Below are 15,367 nucleotides of genomic sequence, written 5' to 3'. Positions count from 1 at the left end.
ACAAAAAAGTATGACTAGACAGACCTATTAAAGTTTAAAAATAAAAGAAAAACTAAATTTTCTTTAAGATTTGTTTAAATCATTTATTTGTGTGCTTTTAGAAAAACTAAATAAAAAAGTATAGTGTTGCCCTGCTCAGCAGTGGCTCTTGTTAAGCAATGTTCACAACTATTACAGATGTTAAAGAATAGATTATTTTTAAATGAATTAGAAACTGTTTGGTTTTCATAAAAAAGAAGTGTGTTGGTTTTCATAAAAAGAAGTGTCTGAGAACGAATGTCCCAAGATTGTCCCTGGGAAAAGATCTGGTTGCATAGTTGTGGTAAAAATGCCACAAACTGAACACAATTCTGGTGATGATAAATACGAACAGTTTTTGAGGAGCATCCATTTTCATTAGAGATATGTTTGTTGTTTGTTTATGAGTGCAGTCACATATTTCTCTTCAGATCTTCCTGTCAGAATTGTCATGTATAGTGTCTGGTGAAACAGATGATGATGTGGACGAGCTTCTACAGAGATATGACATTGATGACTTAGATATAGCTGAAGAAGAATTATGGATGGTTGAAGCTCCTGTTCTCCCAGGATGTGATACACCAGAAGAGGCAGAAGAAGGTAAAGTCGGGTTATTATTTTACATCATTCTTGTCCTTTGTAATTGTTCCAATACCTTATTAAAGAGCGTAAGAGATTCAGTACCACTTAATTGATTCCAAGGGGTCAAGAGAGATGCTGTCTCTCCTAAACAGATTCATTTAAATCCCACTTATTCATGTGTCCTTTGATCTGGAGCCGCCACCAATTACAGAATTTGTATTGAAATTTGAAGAAAATAGCAAAAAAATAAAGTAGCAGAAAAATGTTGAATTATATATTTGACTCAAATAATATCTTGTAAATTATTTGATCTGCATGAATAAAAGCTATCTGTTTTAATCTTGTGTGTGATAATGTTACAAAAATGATGGATGAGTTGGTGGCCTATGGTTAAGTTGTCTACCTCCCAACCTAGAGACTGTGTGTTTGAGTCCTATCAACATGACAAGTTTGTTAACCCGGTTTTCGTTGAAAACTTCGTTGTAATGCCGAAGTCGGCGGGCGGGCGTCAACTTTTGGTTTCCGCTCAATAACTTAAGTTTGCTTTGGCCTATTGACACCAAACTTGGTGTGTAGGTAGCTTATATCAAGAGGCAGCTTGGGATTGCTACCCAGGTGTCTGTGATCAAGGTCAAGGTCACTGTTACTATAAATAGAAATTCAGTTTCCGCTCAATAACTTGAGTTTGCTTTAGCCTATTGACACCAAAATTGGGGTATGGATAGCTTATATCAAAGAGGCAGCTTGGATTGCTACCCAGGTGTCTGTTGATCAAGGTCAAGGTCACTGTTACTAAAAATAGAAATTCAGTTTCTGCTCAATAACTTGGGTTTTGCTTGGCCTATTGACACCAAACTTGGTGTATGGATAGCTTATATCAAGAGTTAGCTTGGGATTGGTACCCAGGTGTCTGTGATCAAGGTCAAGGTCACTGTTACTAAAAATAGAAATTCAGTTTCCGCTCAATAACTTGAGTTTGCTTTGGCCTATTCACACCAAACTTGGTGTATGGATAGCTTATATCAAGAGGCAGTTTGGCATTGGTACCCAGGTGCCTGTGATCTAGGTCAAGGTCACTGTTACTAAAAATAGAAATTCAGTTTCCGCTCAATAACTTGAGTTGGTTTGGCCTATTGACACCAAACTTGGTGTATGGATAGCTTACAAAATGTATATCAAGAGGCAGCTTGGGATTGGTACCCAGGTGTCTGTGATCTAGGTCAATGTCACTGTTACTAAAAATAGAAATTCAGTTTCTGCTCAATAACTTGAGATTGCTTTGGCCTATTGACACCAAACTTGGTGTATGGATAGGTTATATCAAGAGGCAGCTTGGGATTGCTACCCAGGTGTCTGTGATCAAGGTCAAGGTCACTGTTACTAAAAATAGAAATTCAGTTCTGCTCAATAACTTGAGATTGCTTTGCCCTATTGACACCAAACTTGATGAATTGGTAGCTTATATCAAGAGGCAGCTTGGGATTGGTTCCCAGGTGTCTGTGATCAAGGTTAATGCATTTAGTTTTCATGTTATAACTTGAGTTTGCTTTTACCTTTTGACACTGAACTTGCTGAATGGCAGCTTTGGATTGCCACTTAGATATCTGGGTACAAGGTCAAGGTAATTTGCTTACAATAGAATTTTCAGTATCTACTCAATAACTGCAGTGCACTTTGACCTATTGATTGTTGTCACATCCAGGCTTTCAAGCGGGCCCTACTTTTCTTATTTTTCCTACTTTTCCCTACTTTTTTGTTTGACCCCTACTTTTCCCTACTTTTTTTTTGAAATGCCCTCCTATCCCTACTTTTTAAAGAAAAAAGCTCGAGGATAATTGATTAAAAAACCAGTATAAGTAGTAGATTGATTTTGATATAATCTTTATCTCAAATTAAATAAGAATCAGATGCTAGTTTAATTGTAGGAAAAAGTTGATGGAAGTAGGTCATCAGTGGTGCAAGAGGGGTTCCATGATGAGGATGGTTGGAGCTGACATGGCAGAATCAGCGACTTTAGGTGAGTTTGCTTATAAAGAAATATTACTTAGTGTTCAATTATTTTTTATGTTTTTGTACACAGACTAGCTTCTCAATTGTTTCATTTCAAAATTATAATATGTTTTTTGTACACAGACTAGCTTCTCAATTGTTTTATTTCAAAATTATAATATGTTTTTGTACACAGACTAGCTTCTCAATTGTTTCATTTCAAAATTATAATATGTTTTTGTACACAGACTAGCTTCTCAATTGTTTCATTTAAAAATTATAATATGTTTTTGTACACAGACTAGCTTCTCAATTGTTTCATTTCAAAATTATAATATGTTTTTGTGCACAGACTAGCTTCTCAATTGTTTCATTTCAAAATTATAATATGTTTTTGTACACAGACTAGCTTCTCAATTGTTTCATTTCAAAATTATGATATGTTTTTGTACACAGACTAGCTTCTCAATTGTTTCCCAATGATACTTATGCTAAGGGACAATACAGACTAGCTTCTCTATTGTTTCATTTCAAAATTATGTTATGTTTTTGTACACAGACTAGCTTCTCAATTGTTTCATTTCAAAATTATGATATGTTTTTGTACACAGACTAGCTTCTCAATTGTTTCCCAATGATACTTATGCTAAGGGACAATACAGACTAGCTTCTCTATTGTTTCATTTCAAAATTATGATATGTTTTTGTACACAGACTAGCTTCTCAATTGTTTCCCAATGATACTTATGCTAAGGGACAATATATGCCAACATCTTTGAGCATATATAGATTTTAGGCAATGTTTGCCATATTGGCAAGTATTGAAGTTGCTCACTGTGATCATTTTGTCTTGAATTTTCATTGAATGAAAGATACTGGAAAAATGTAGTGAGTGTTTCTGAAAAACATGTATGCTTTAATTAGATAGAATTTGATTAAAGATGTGAGAGATTGTTGTTACATCCAAAGTTTTTGCTCTCTATCTTGAAATATATATGATTGCTTTGATTTGCCAGTTTTGCATGTACTAACTTTGCATACTAACTGCTTGTGTATATATCTTAAAATTTACTTTTGGTTGTTACAAGTATCTATTTACTATGCCCATGTAAACTCCATGCATATCTAGGATGCTAGTAAACCTTTGCTTTTTTTTTACATTTATTCCTTTTCATTTTCTAGTGTGTTATAATGCTAGTTAAAAAAATCATGTTTTAACACCTATCCTTGTTCTAGTCTGTGTTTCACATATTATGCTAGCTAAAACCATGTTTTGGCACATAACATTTTTCTTGTTTGTATTTTGTAACAACCATGCTATCTTAAACAAGGTTTTAACACATATATATATATATATATATATATATAATATGGCATAAATACTCATTTATCTTAGACCTACTTACATTTCTTGTAATTAAGTGTCATTAAGTTTCTTTTTAAATTCCATTTTACTAACAATTTATTATTTCAGGTCCATTAATTTATAAAAATTAACTTCACAATGCCACATGGACAATGCATGTTAATGTATATGCTTTGCTCTGTAGTTGTGTGCATCTATTTATTTGGTAGCAGGCTTTACTATACTATTATCTATAGTTCTGCAATTAATACATTATGAAGCGTAAACTCTTGCTTTGATTTGTCAGTTTTGCATGTACTAACTTTGCATACTAACTGCTTGTGTATATATCTTAAAATTTACGTTTGATTGTTACAAGTATCTATTTTGCATGCCCATGTAAACTCCATGCATATCTAGGATGCTAGTAAACCTTTGCTTTTTTTTTACATTTATTCCTTTTCATTTTCTAGTGTGTTATAATGCTAGTTAAAAAAATCATGTTTTAACACCTATCCTTGTTCTAGTCTGTGTTTCACATATTATGCTAGCTAAAACCATGTTTTGGCACATAACATTTTTCTTGTTTGTATTTTGTAACAACCATGCTATCTTAAACAAGGTTTTAACACATTTCCTGTTTCTAGTCTGTGTACAAAAAACATGCTTACTTAATGTTTAATGTTGCTTATAGTCTGTGTTCAGACATATTCATTGTTTATAGTTTTCTGTTATTATTTGGGATTGGATCTAATAAAAAAATACCAATTCCAGGTTCATGTCCAGATTCATCCTGTTGTGGAATCCCTATTGAGACACTGGTGACTGGTTTCCTAAATGAAGAAAATGCCATGGATATTAGTTGATAAGGGTCTGTATTTGTTTTTGCATCAACTTTGGAAAAAGGTGAGTAGAGAGTCCTACTTTCCCTACTTTTAGGCTCTGAAAATCCCTACTTTTCCCTACTTTTTTACAAAAAAATTCCTACTTTTATCCCTACTTTTTTGTTATTGGCCACTTGAAAGCCTGCACATCAAAACTTGGTCATTGAAAACCTGGTTTTCGTCGCATTGCGGCGCTTCTTGTTTCCTCATATGACACCTGTCAGTTCTAGGAATAAGACTTAAGCTCTTAGCTTTATTCACTTCATTATCTCATTCTTCTTTAATAAAAATAACTTAATTTACAGAAGGAGAAGTTTCTGGTGAGGATGATGATATTAATGTTACTGTTGCAAGTCAAGATGGGGAATTCCAGCTTAGAATGTGGCCACCTGTTGCCAGTGAAAATAAAATTCATGTCACAGGTATACATATTTGCATTTCTGTTTATGTTCAACCAAATACTTTTAGATGTCTCCTTCATGACATTATTTTTTGCTAATCTTAAATAAAACATGTATTGTCCTACCTACCCTACTTAAGTCAAGATATGTGGACTTATAAAGAAAGTAAGTAGAACAATGGTAGAGCATAAGTTGTCTTATTTGTGCAAGTCTTTATATCCTTCATGTATGTTGATGTTAGATCATTTAACATCTAGTATACACCAATTACAATATGACACGTTTTTGTCTGAGTACTGAATGGAATCCATTTTACTTCTTTTAATAACAGGAGGGATGTCTAATGGTCATTGTTATTATATAGTAACATTCTTGCAGTACAATTTTGTGTATATTCTATCTTGTTATTGTGTAAAGTATGTATCCATAGTCAAACACAGGTAAATTTGGTAAATAAAGTATATTTATTTATTTTATTTATTTTTACCAAGGTGACATTGATGTTACACACATACTGTATAAACGAAAAAAATTCGCATTATAAACAATATCTGTTTACCATGTTTTTGGACAAATTTTACACGGAAGTGATTTGTGTTTTAGGTGTATCTTCTGAAAATGATTCTATTCATGATTAACATTAAATATTTTAGAAGGCACTGAAAAACCAACGTCGAACATTTGGCCCCCACCACAGGCAAAAGATTACATGAAATCTGTGAAAGACCTACCATCTAATATCAGAATGATTGTACACAAACAGACAGAAACACAAGAAGATGATGATAAAGCTACACAACCAAGTACTGAAATAGAGAGTTCTAGGACAGAACAGGAACTAAAAACTTATCCTGTACATCAAAGTGATTTTGAGCGTGCAACAGGACTTGTGGAAGATTCTAAATCACAAGGAGCTGGTGGCCAATTGAAACTTGTGTCTGCAGGAAAGCTAGATGACAATGTAGGGGCTCTACAATTAGAACATAGTAAGGCATTTGTCTTTATTTTATACATGTTTTCTTTGTTGAGATAAATAAAGATATAGATGTATACCTCTATCTGTAAAGTTTTTAATTTTATTCTGTTTACTTATGATAAACATTAAGATAGACACTAGATCACTAGATTTCTTCATGACTATCTGGTTTACACCATATTGCTCATGATTGTGAAGCTAATATCGCATTACCTCGTGCCATAACACCACATTTCCTCATGCTTACACCACATTTCTTTATGCTTATACCACATTTCCTAGCTTACACCACATTTCCTTATGCTCACACCAAATTTATTTATGCTTACACCACATTTCCTTATGCTTACACCATATTTCCTTATGCTTACACCACATTTCATTATGGTTACACCACATTTCCTTATGCTTACACCACATTTCCTTGTACTTACACCACATTTCCTTATGCTGTCAGGCTTATATCACATTTCCTAATGCCTCCAAGGATAACATAGTATTTTCTCATAATGACTGTAAGACTACCACCATACTTTTTCATGAATGTAAGACTACTAAAACATTTTCATATGAATGTAAGACTTCCAAAATATTTTCATATGAATGTAAGACTTCCAAAATATTATCTCATGAATATAAGACTATCATCATATATACTCATGACTGTAATGCTTTCACCATTTTATCTCATGACTGACACTATGGCCATATTTTCTCCGGACAGTGAAGCTGGTACATTGTAGGATTCAACAGTGATTATTTAACGTAAATTCAGCCTTCATCACAAATAAGCCAAGATAGACTGAATTAGAACTTAATCATTATAAATAATTTCAAATTTATAACAGCTTTGTAATATGTTAAGCAAAAGTCTTAACAATTTATAAAATTCTATCCCCTTCTGTTGGAGCTTAGACATGTCACATTTAGTAATGCCATATATAACAGCTTATTTTATGTCTTAACCAGTAACTGTTTCAGTGTGTAATGTGCAGGAGGGATGTGAATTTTATCACTGGTGGAACTTGAACTTTTCAGTTTTCATCTTCTGCACCTTTCAATAATGCAATGTTATAAATGTATATTACTATATATGAATTTAGAAATACAGAGAGCTGGGTTACAGACAATTCAACAGGTGTTAAAGTAGATAACGTTCCAGAGATAAGTGGCAAAAGAAGGGACTAACATTGATGAATAGGGGAGTTTAAAGTCATTCATCTGACAAAAAATAATTCAGCATTAGAGGATCAAGGCCAAGGTTATGGTAAGTGTGTAAGAATAATTAATGAGTTCTATTCTATATTCAATTGTAAACATTCCCTTGTTACCCCAGGTAGGTGAGAGGGCTAGCAATAGAAATGAACCAATTTTTTACCTGCATTGTGTCCCCACATTACAGGGTCAATGTGATTGTTTTATTTGTAATAATGGGGAATATTTACTATTTGCAATATTATATGGAGTAATTTACAAAGGAATTTATCAGTCTGACAGACAGTGTCTGAAATGGGGTGTTTGCTTGTCTGTATTGACAGAGTCCCCACTATTTCCTAAGGAGTTTGGAGGTCAAAAAATAATTGCCTGGCAGGGTGCATGCCCAGGCATACCCACATACACACATGCATTGCAATTTGATCGGAAATTTTAGAAAAGTAGAAAATGCTAAAAAACACAATAAAAACATTTCCCTTACTGTGATGGAACGTTAAAGTTGTCTCAATATTGATTAGACAAAATTGAATGTCTAATACACTGATCCTTTATGTTAAAAGTTATTTCAAAATTTTTCGAGCTATGAGAGGGGGACAACCCTCCTATACTTTTCCCCCATCACAAGAACATGTACCCACTACTTTGCCCAGCAACATGCAATATTATTGCTTTTATTTAATAAAATTGTTGTGCAATTTGTATATGGATCAAAATTTTATTCAAAGGGAAGGCATATTCTATAAATTAGGCTTTAACATATCAATTGCAAAGATGACCTGTCAGTTGAGATGACCAGTCCCTAGTCTCTTCATGGAAAACATGGATTCAAGCCAACCTGTGATCACAGCCATGTTTCTTCATATGGCACAGTTACCAATACATTTCAGACATTGGGACTCTAAAGTGGTCAACTTTTTACTCTTATCTAAAGTAAAACATTTTTAAGAAGACCCTTTCTTTCATATTATTTTTCTAGCACATGTGGGTTTTACAAAAAATGGTATGATTTCAGGGCATAGACGTGGTGGTGATTCTGGTCATTTCATAGAAGAAAAGGACAGCATGCCCTTCACTAGAGGACAACCTATTATTAAAGGTAAAGCATGTAAAATAATTGTTAGAAATTAATGTCTTCAGATAAAACCTGATAATATTAACATAGATTAATATTCATGGTTATACATGTAGTAAAATAGTGCAAAATACATCAGGGGTGCAGAAAATCCAAAACTCGTGGTGGCTCGAGGTCATTTGCCAGTTGACAAGTTTTTACTGCTGTAATGTACTTGTCTGTTTAAATATACACTTTCATTACCAGTCATTTCACCTCTGGATGAACTCTAGCTATAAACAACAGCTATTGGAAAGCAAGCTCCCTGTATTGGTGGCAGCAGCTCAGTGTTAGGGTTATTATTGTTATGCACCATTTAGTTGTAATTGTTAAGTTGCTTTGGCTCAAATTACACTGTTTCCTATAGATGTTTGGTAGTTACACAGGCTATTAAATAATAAAGAAAATAAGGATCCAACTGACTGACAAATACATGTCATTGTCATCAAATTGTAAATTTTTTAATATTTTCTGCTATATTGCATAAGGAAATAAAGGCTGTGTGATATTTAATCAAAAGGCATGACCAAACACAATGTGTCAGCCATTTTTTTGGGGGGGGGGGGAAGACATGACATCATTAATATTGCAGTAAATGGTGCTGGTACTATTATAATACCCCTACTATTGTCATGTTTGTGGTATCAGGTTTTTATGTAGGGGAATGTGTCAAAATTTTGATTAAAAAGACATTCAATTGTAATCTCTCAATAATTTTTTTAAATAATATGTCAAACATTTTTTTATTTTTCCAAACGAGCATGTAAATAATTTCTGTTCAACTGGGAAAAATTAAGATTCCCTTGTATATTTCCTTTTAGAATTTGCATTGAAACTAAAAATATTGTAGCTGATAAACAAAACTTCCTGAATCATGATGATCCTATTTGGACATTAATGGAAACATATTACTTTAATTTTCAACATTTAAGTAACATTAAGTTTTGTGTTATATTATATAGGTGATCCTATTTGGACATTTTTATTGCGACAGATATAAAGTTTTTGTGCCTTATTTTATAGGTGATCCTATTTGGACATTTATGGCGACAGATATAAAGTTTTGTGCTATATTTTATAGGTGATCCTATTTGGACATTTATGGCGACAGATATAAAGTTTTGTGCTATATTTTATAGGGTGATCCTTTGGACATTTATGGGTGACAGATATAAAGTTTTGCTATATTTTATAGGTGACCCTATTTGGACATTTATGGCGACAGATATAAAGTTTTGTGCTATATTTTATAGGTGATCCTATTTGGACATTTATGGCGACAGATATAAAGTTTTGTGCTATATTTTATAGGTTATCCTATTTGGACATTTATGGCGACAGATATAAAGTTTTGTGCTTTATTTTATAGGTGATCCTATTTGGACATTTATGGCGACAGATATAAAGTTTTGGGTTATATTTTATAGGTGATTCTATTTGGACATTTATGGCAACAGATATAAAGTTTTGTGTTATATTTTATAGGTGATCCTATTTGGACATTTATGGCGACAGATATAAAGTTTTGTGCCTTATTTTATGGCGACAGATATAAAGTTTTGTGCTATATTTTATAGGTGATCCTTTTTGGACATTTATGGTGACAGATATAAAGTTTTGTGCTATATTTTATAGGTGATCCTATTTGGACATTTATGGTGACAGATATAAAGATTTGTGCTATATTTTATAGGTGATCCTATTTGGACATTTATTGCGACAGATATAAAGTTTTGTGCTATATTTTATAGGTGATCCTATTTGACATTTATGGCGACAGATATAAAGTTTTTGTGCTATATTTTATAGGTGATCCTATTGGACATTTATGGCGACAGATATAAAGTTTTGTGCTATATTTTATAGGTGATCCTATTTGGACATTTATGGCGACAGATATAAAGTTTTGTGCTATATTTTATAGGTGATCCTATTTGGACATTTATGGCGACAGATATAAAGTTTTGTGCTATATTTTATAGGTGATCCTATTTGGACATTTATGGCGACAGATATAAAGTTTTGTGCTATATTTTATAGGTGATCCTATTTGGACATTTATGGCGACAGATATAAAGTTTTGTGCTATATTTTATAGGTGATCCTATTTGGACATTTATGGCGACAGATTATTTGTACGAGGATCTAGGCACTGGTAAAGACCTTGGTAATATTGATAGTCTTACATTATGTGATGATGCAGCTGGTCCAGAGATAGGGGAATGGGGAGAGGCGCTGGTTGCCCAATATCTTGAAAGACAAAAACAGCTTGGTAAAATTCTTGATTACTTCTGGAAGAATAGTGAAGAAGAAACAGGATGTCCATTTGATTTTGAAATCCAACTTTCAGGAAACAGTGGTATCTTGTCTAACTATATTGAGGTTAAAAGTACTGTCAGTGAGGATAAAGAAGTATTTGAGATATCCATGCAGCAGATTCAGTTTGCAGAGCATGAGAAAGAGAAGTTTCATATATACCGAGTGTTTAATGCAGGAAATCCAGAACGTGTTAAATTAATACGTATTACAAACCTCGACATGAGGCTAGCAAAGAAACAAGTAAAACTTTGTATGCTCATATAAAAACAAGAAATTTCAAAGAGGAGAATAAAAAAATCTTGGTTTTTATGGACTGAGCTTGTTGCAAAAAAGAGTTTTTTGATGATAATATAGAAAATTATAAGGAAGTCATTTTAAATTGTTATATATAGTATTAAAAATATGTTTGATGTAAGTTCATGTTGTTTATAAGCAGTGTGAAAGTCATGTTATATAACACTAAACTGCTGATGTAAAAGCCATTAGTCAATTTCTCTTAAAATAGAACTTTTTATTATTTAAAGAGCTTTACAAAGACACAACACACAGCCTTATTATACATGTATTAACTCAGCAATTTTTATTAACAAACATTCTGAGAGGACTACAAAATATAAAGTAAAAAAATCAAAATATAAGTGGGTTATAGTAACATCATATTAACTTACTCAAAACTTTAAAAATAATACTCAGTTTTTTTTCTAAATCAAGTTGTCAATAGTTTACTAATGTAAAATTTATGAAACATTAGTGAAATAAAGTATGACTTAAGATACTAGTGAAATACCAATAAATACATATAGCTGAAAATTAAAGTCATCCAAAACGATAGATGTCAAGCATGGGCTTCTGTCCATTTAGGATCAAGTTTTAACTGGTATTCTGTGATGTCATTGCCTTTTGTGATTTGTACATTACATTGTATGTAATTGTATTTAAAAGAAAGTTATTGATTAACATTATATAAATAAAGCATACTGAACTTCTTTTCTATTTTAACACTAATACAGCTGTGCCATGGAAATGTATGCCATTGTTTTTGTTTTAGTTCATTTTTGTGAGAATTTATGCTCAAAACCGGTCTCCCTAATTACCGACAAGAACCGTCAGGAACCGACAAGAAGTAAAAATGGGAAAATACGAATTAATTTCACTTATTCATCATTTAATAATAACAATTCCTAATACTTTTTACATAAAAAACATAATAAATTCGTTCTGAACCATGTTTATAGGCAAATATCTATACCGACAAGAAGTCACTCTCAGTTTCTCACCGTCAAGAACTCGGCCATCTTCGTATCATTGATAATGATATTACATTAAGAATTTGTGTATAAGTGTTAAATCATAATTTATTTTTATTAAGACTATGTTATATTATAAATAATAATTATTATGTTAAATGTATTCTAATTCAATTAAGAATATCATCATTAATGAATGACCTTATGAGAATATTCGCGGATACCGACAAGAAAGTTTCATTATTGCTAGCAATGGAGTAGGTTTTTAAATGTGTTCAAATAATTTATTGTCGGCCTATATTCAATAAATAATTTTAAACATTTCGTTGTCATTGATTACAAAATATCCTGCATTTAGGCAATATTTCTGTACCGACAAGAAATGTGTTCATGACTACCGACAAGAAATGTTTTCATGTCTACAGTACCGACAAGAAATATAATCATGCTTCATTATCATGTTTTCTTTAAAGAGACATTATGTATAGGCAAGATATAACTTATTTAATGAAAGTGATCAGTTATAGTTGTTTGAAATAATAGCATTTCATAACTGTATCAAAATATATTTCATATATAAAGTTTTACATACCTGCCATTTAAATTATCCAATTATAATCCATGTACAATTTTTACACAAATACACCAGTAAAGCATGCAATAAGAATATAAGAAATAAAATAATGGACGAAAACATAAATTCAATTCAGTTATTTTATTAGCATATATACATATAACATATTCAGGGCAAAAAAAATATAATTATTAAGTACAAATTTCAAAATCGATTGCTCAAACAAAATTGATTGATATTACTCAATTAAAGCTTGTGCGCGTGTGTTTCTCACTCAGTTAGCTTTGAGCGATTTAATTTAATCAAAGCTGTGAAAACTTTAAGCGTGTATTGCGCTTGTTCATAGCAAACGCTTGGGGTGAAAAGGTGCGAAAACAATTTCGAAATGAAAAGCTGTGAAAGAAAGAGATAATTCGTACATTGTATATAAAAAGTAGCTACGAAAAAAAAAAATGCCAGTAAGTTTAATGCAGTGTTGTGTTTGTGTACAGTACATAACTTTTATGAACTTTCACATTTCTGCAACCTCTGGCGCGGCCCAAAAGCCCGTAAGTTCAAAGCAGTGCTGTAACTTATGATAATAAAATATTGAAACCTATATTAGGGATATCTGTTTATTTCTTTTCTTCTAGTGGAGAAATGAACCACAACCTGATGAGACCTGTGGAGGGGTCGAAATAGGTTTCAATGTTTTTTCATTAAACAAATACAAGCGTATAATGCATAACATAACATCTTTGTAAGTCACGATGTCCGTCTTTTCTTCTCAATGGTGAGAATTAAGTCATCATCAATTTCTTCAAAAACAGAAAAAAAGTACAAAAGAAAGATTATATACATGTTCTTTCTACACTACAGCTCGTTCCCAATTTCTTGTCGGTAATTCTTCATTTACGCATGATCCCTGTTTTTTCTTGTCGGTAATCGATTTGTTAAAATATATTTTAAAACTAAATGGAATAAACACAAATATTGTTTTCTTATATGCATTAAAATATGAAAGTTTAAAGTTATCTAATTACAAAAAAGATTGTTAACATTTTCTACATCGACAATACAGCTCGTTCTCAATTTCTTGTCGGTAAATCTTCAGTACGCATGATCCCTATTTTTTTCTTGTTGGTAATCGATTTGTTAAATATATTTTAGAACAAAATTGAATAAACACAAAATATTTTTCTTATATGCATTTAAATATGAAAGTTTAAAGTCTTAAAAATTATTTAATTACAGAAAAAAGATTATATACATGTTCTACATCGACACTACAGCTCGTTCTCAATTTCTTGTCGGTAAATCTTCAGGACGCATGCTCCCTGTTTTTTTCTTGTTGGTAATCGATTTGTTAAATATATTTTAAAACTAAATTGAATAAACACAAAATATTTTTCTTATATGCATTAAAATATGAAAGTTTAAAGTCTTAAAAGTTATTTAATTACAGAAAAAAGATTATATACATGTTCTACATCGACACTACAGCTCGTTCTCAATTTCTTGTCGGTAAATCTTCATTACGCATGATCCCTGGTTTTTTCTTGTCGGTAATCGATTTGTTAAATATATTTTAAAACTAAAAGGAATAAATACAAATATTTTTTTCTTATAAGCATTAAAATATGAAAGTTTAAAGTGTTAAAAGTTATTTAATTACAAAAAAAAGATTATATACATGTTCTTTCTACACTACAGCCCGTTCTCAATTTCTTGTCGGTAAATCTTCATTACGCATGATCCCTGGTTTTTTCTTGTCGGTTGCATATATATTCATACAATGTCATGAAAAACTGATTTATGAGTACAAATAAGGTTGAAACATGTTAATAAGATATTCTGACCACAAATTTTGCAACTGATTATATTATTTTTATCATATTGAAAATAACAAATCTTTCTTGTCGGTGTCAACGTAACAGTAACAGTACGCGTTGCACTCGAATTTTTCTTGTCGGTACGCATATATTTAATTTTCTATAAAAATACAAGAAAACCCTTATCAAATATGAAAAATCTATATGCCATGCATGTTTAACAATCATAAAAACACATTAGTACGTGTTTATTTGTAATATATAGGCTCTTGTCGGTTCTTGTCGGTTCCTGACGGTTCTTTTCGGTAATTAGGGAGACCCCTCAAAACTGTTTGTTTGAATCTTTACCATAAGTTCAAATTTGGCTTGCCATAGCATTGTTTTATATTAGATATTTTGAATTGTTTGAGGAGAAATATTGTTTTTACCCTGTGTGTGTCTGACTGCTCATCTGAATTTCACAAGATTGTTTTATCATAATGCCTTTGATGTTTGTATTATAATAATGCTCTATTTGTCGTTGTTAATGTAAAGAAATTCCTCCACCAAGTTGAGAAGTTGCCATATGACCTATACTGTGCAATGTAAAACATAACAAATAAAAATCATTTTTGAAAGAATTTAATATTAAAACAGCTGTCATTTTGTCAAAGATAAATGTCACTATGTCCTTATTCAGCTCAATGTAGTCTGTGGTTTATTCTACCTACATCAATCAAACTTCATGTGGATATTGAGTAATAAGGCTCCCACGGTTACGCGTTAAAACGGAGTCGTTTCGATTTTCAGTCGAAAACGTTTACGGTAATGTTTACCGTTTAATCGAAATGACTATATTGTCTTACAAAATATCTAAATCATTGCCAGTAATCATGAATTCTATCAATTGTAATTG

The 15,367-nt window shown here is 31.8% G+C and overlaps 2 protein-coding genes across 2 annotated transcripts; both read left to right on the top strand.

The window, feature by feature from the left end:
• Nucleotides 1-449: 449 nt before the first annotated feature.
• LOC132741152 (uncharacterized) lies at nucleotides 450-7,222 on the top strand (the record flags this gene model as incomplete). Its single annotated transcript, XM_060729249.1, has 3 exons — nucleotides 450-618; nucleotides 5,124-5,240; nucleotides 5,873-7,222. Coding segments are annotated over 3 exons (666 nt in total), but the record flags the coding sequence as incomplete, so codon positions are not given.
• Nucleotides 7,223-8,458: 1,236 nt separating this feature from the next.
• LOC132741150 (uncharacterized) lies at nucleotides 8,459-11,167 on the top strand. The gene is made up of 2 exons (XM_060729247.1): nucleotides 8,459-8,506; nucleotides 10,620-11,167. The coding sequence occupies exons 1-2, from the start codon at nucleotides 8,473-8,475 to the stop codon at nucleotides 11,102-11,104; spliced, it is 519 nt and encodes a 172-aa protein (XP_060585230.1). The 5' UTR covers nucleotides 8,459-8,472; the 3' UTR covers nucleotides 11,105-11,167.
• The last annotated feature ends 4,200 nt before the right edge of the window (nucleotides 11,168-15,367 follow it).

The sequence above is a fragment of the Ruditapes philippinarum genome, unplaced genomic scaffold (assembly GCF_026571515.1).
Source record: "Ruditapes philippinarum isolate M1 unplaced genomic scaffold, ASM2657151v2 ctg6920_1_1_1_1, whole genome shotgun sequence".
NCBI classification, from domain to species: domain Eukaryota; kingdom Metazoa; phylum Mollusca; class Bivalvia; order Venerida; family Veneridae; genus Ruditapes; species Ruditapes philippinarum.
This window is presented reverse-complemented; position numbering and strand designations above follow the sequence as displayed.

Bases quoted from the DNA above. Each gene is read 5' to 3' on its own strand.
- LOC132741150 (XM_060729247.1), top strand. From the start codon at position 8,473: ATGCCCTTCACTAGAGGACAACCTATTATTAAAG. The intron at 8,507-10,619 runs GTAAAGCATGTA...TATATTTTATAG, and splicing joins AGGACAACCTATTATTAAAG to GTGATCCTATTTGGACATTT.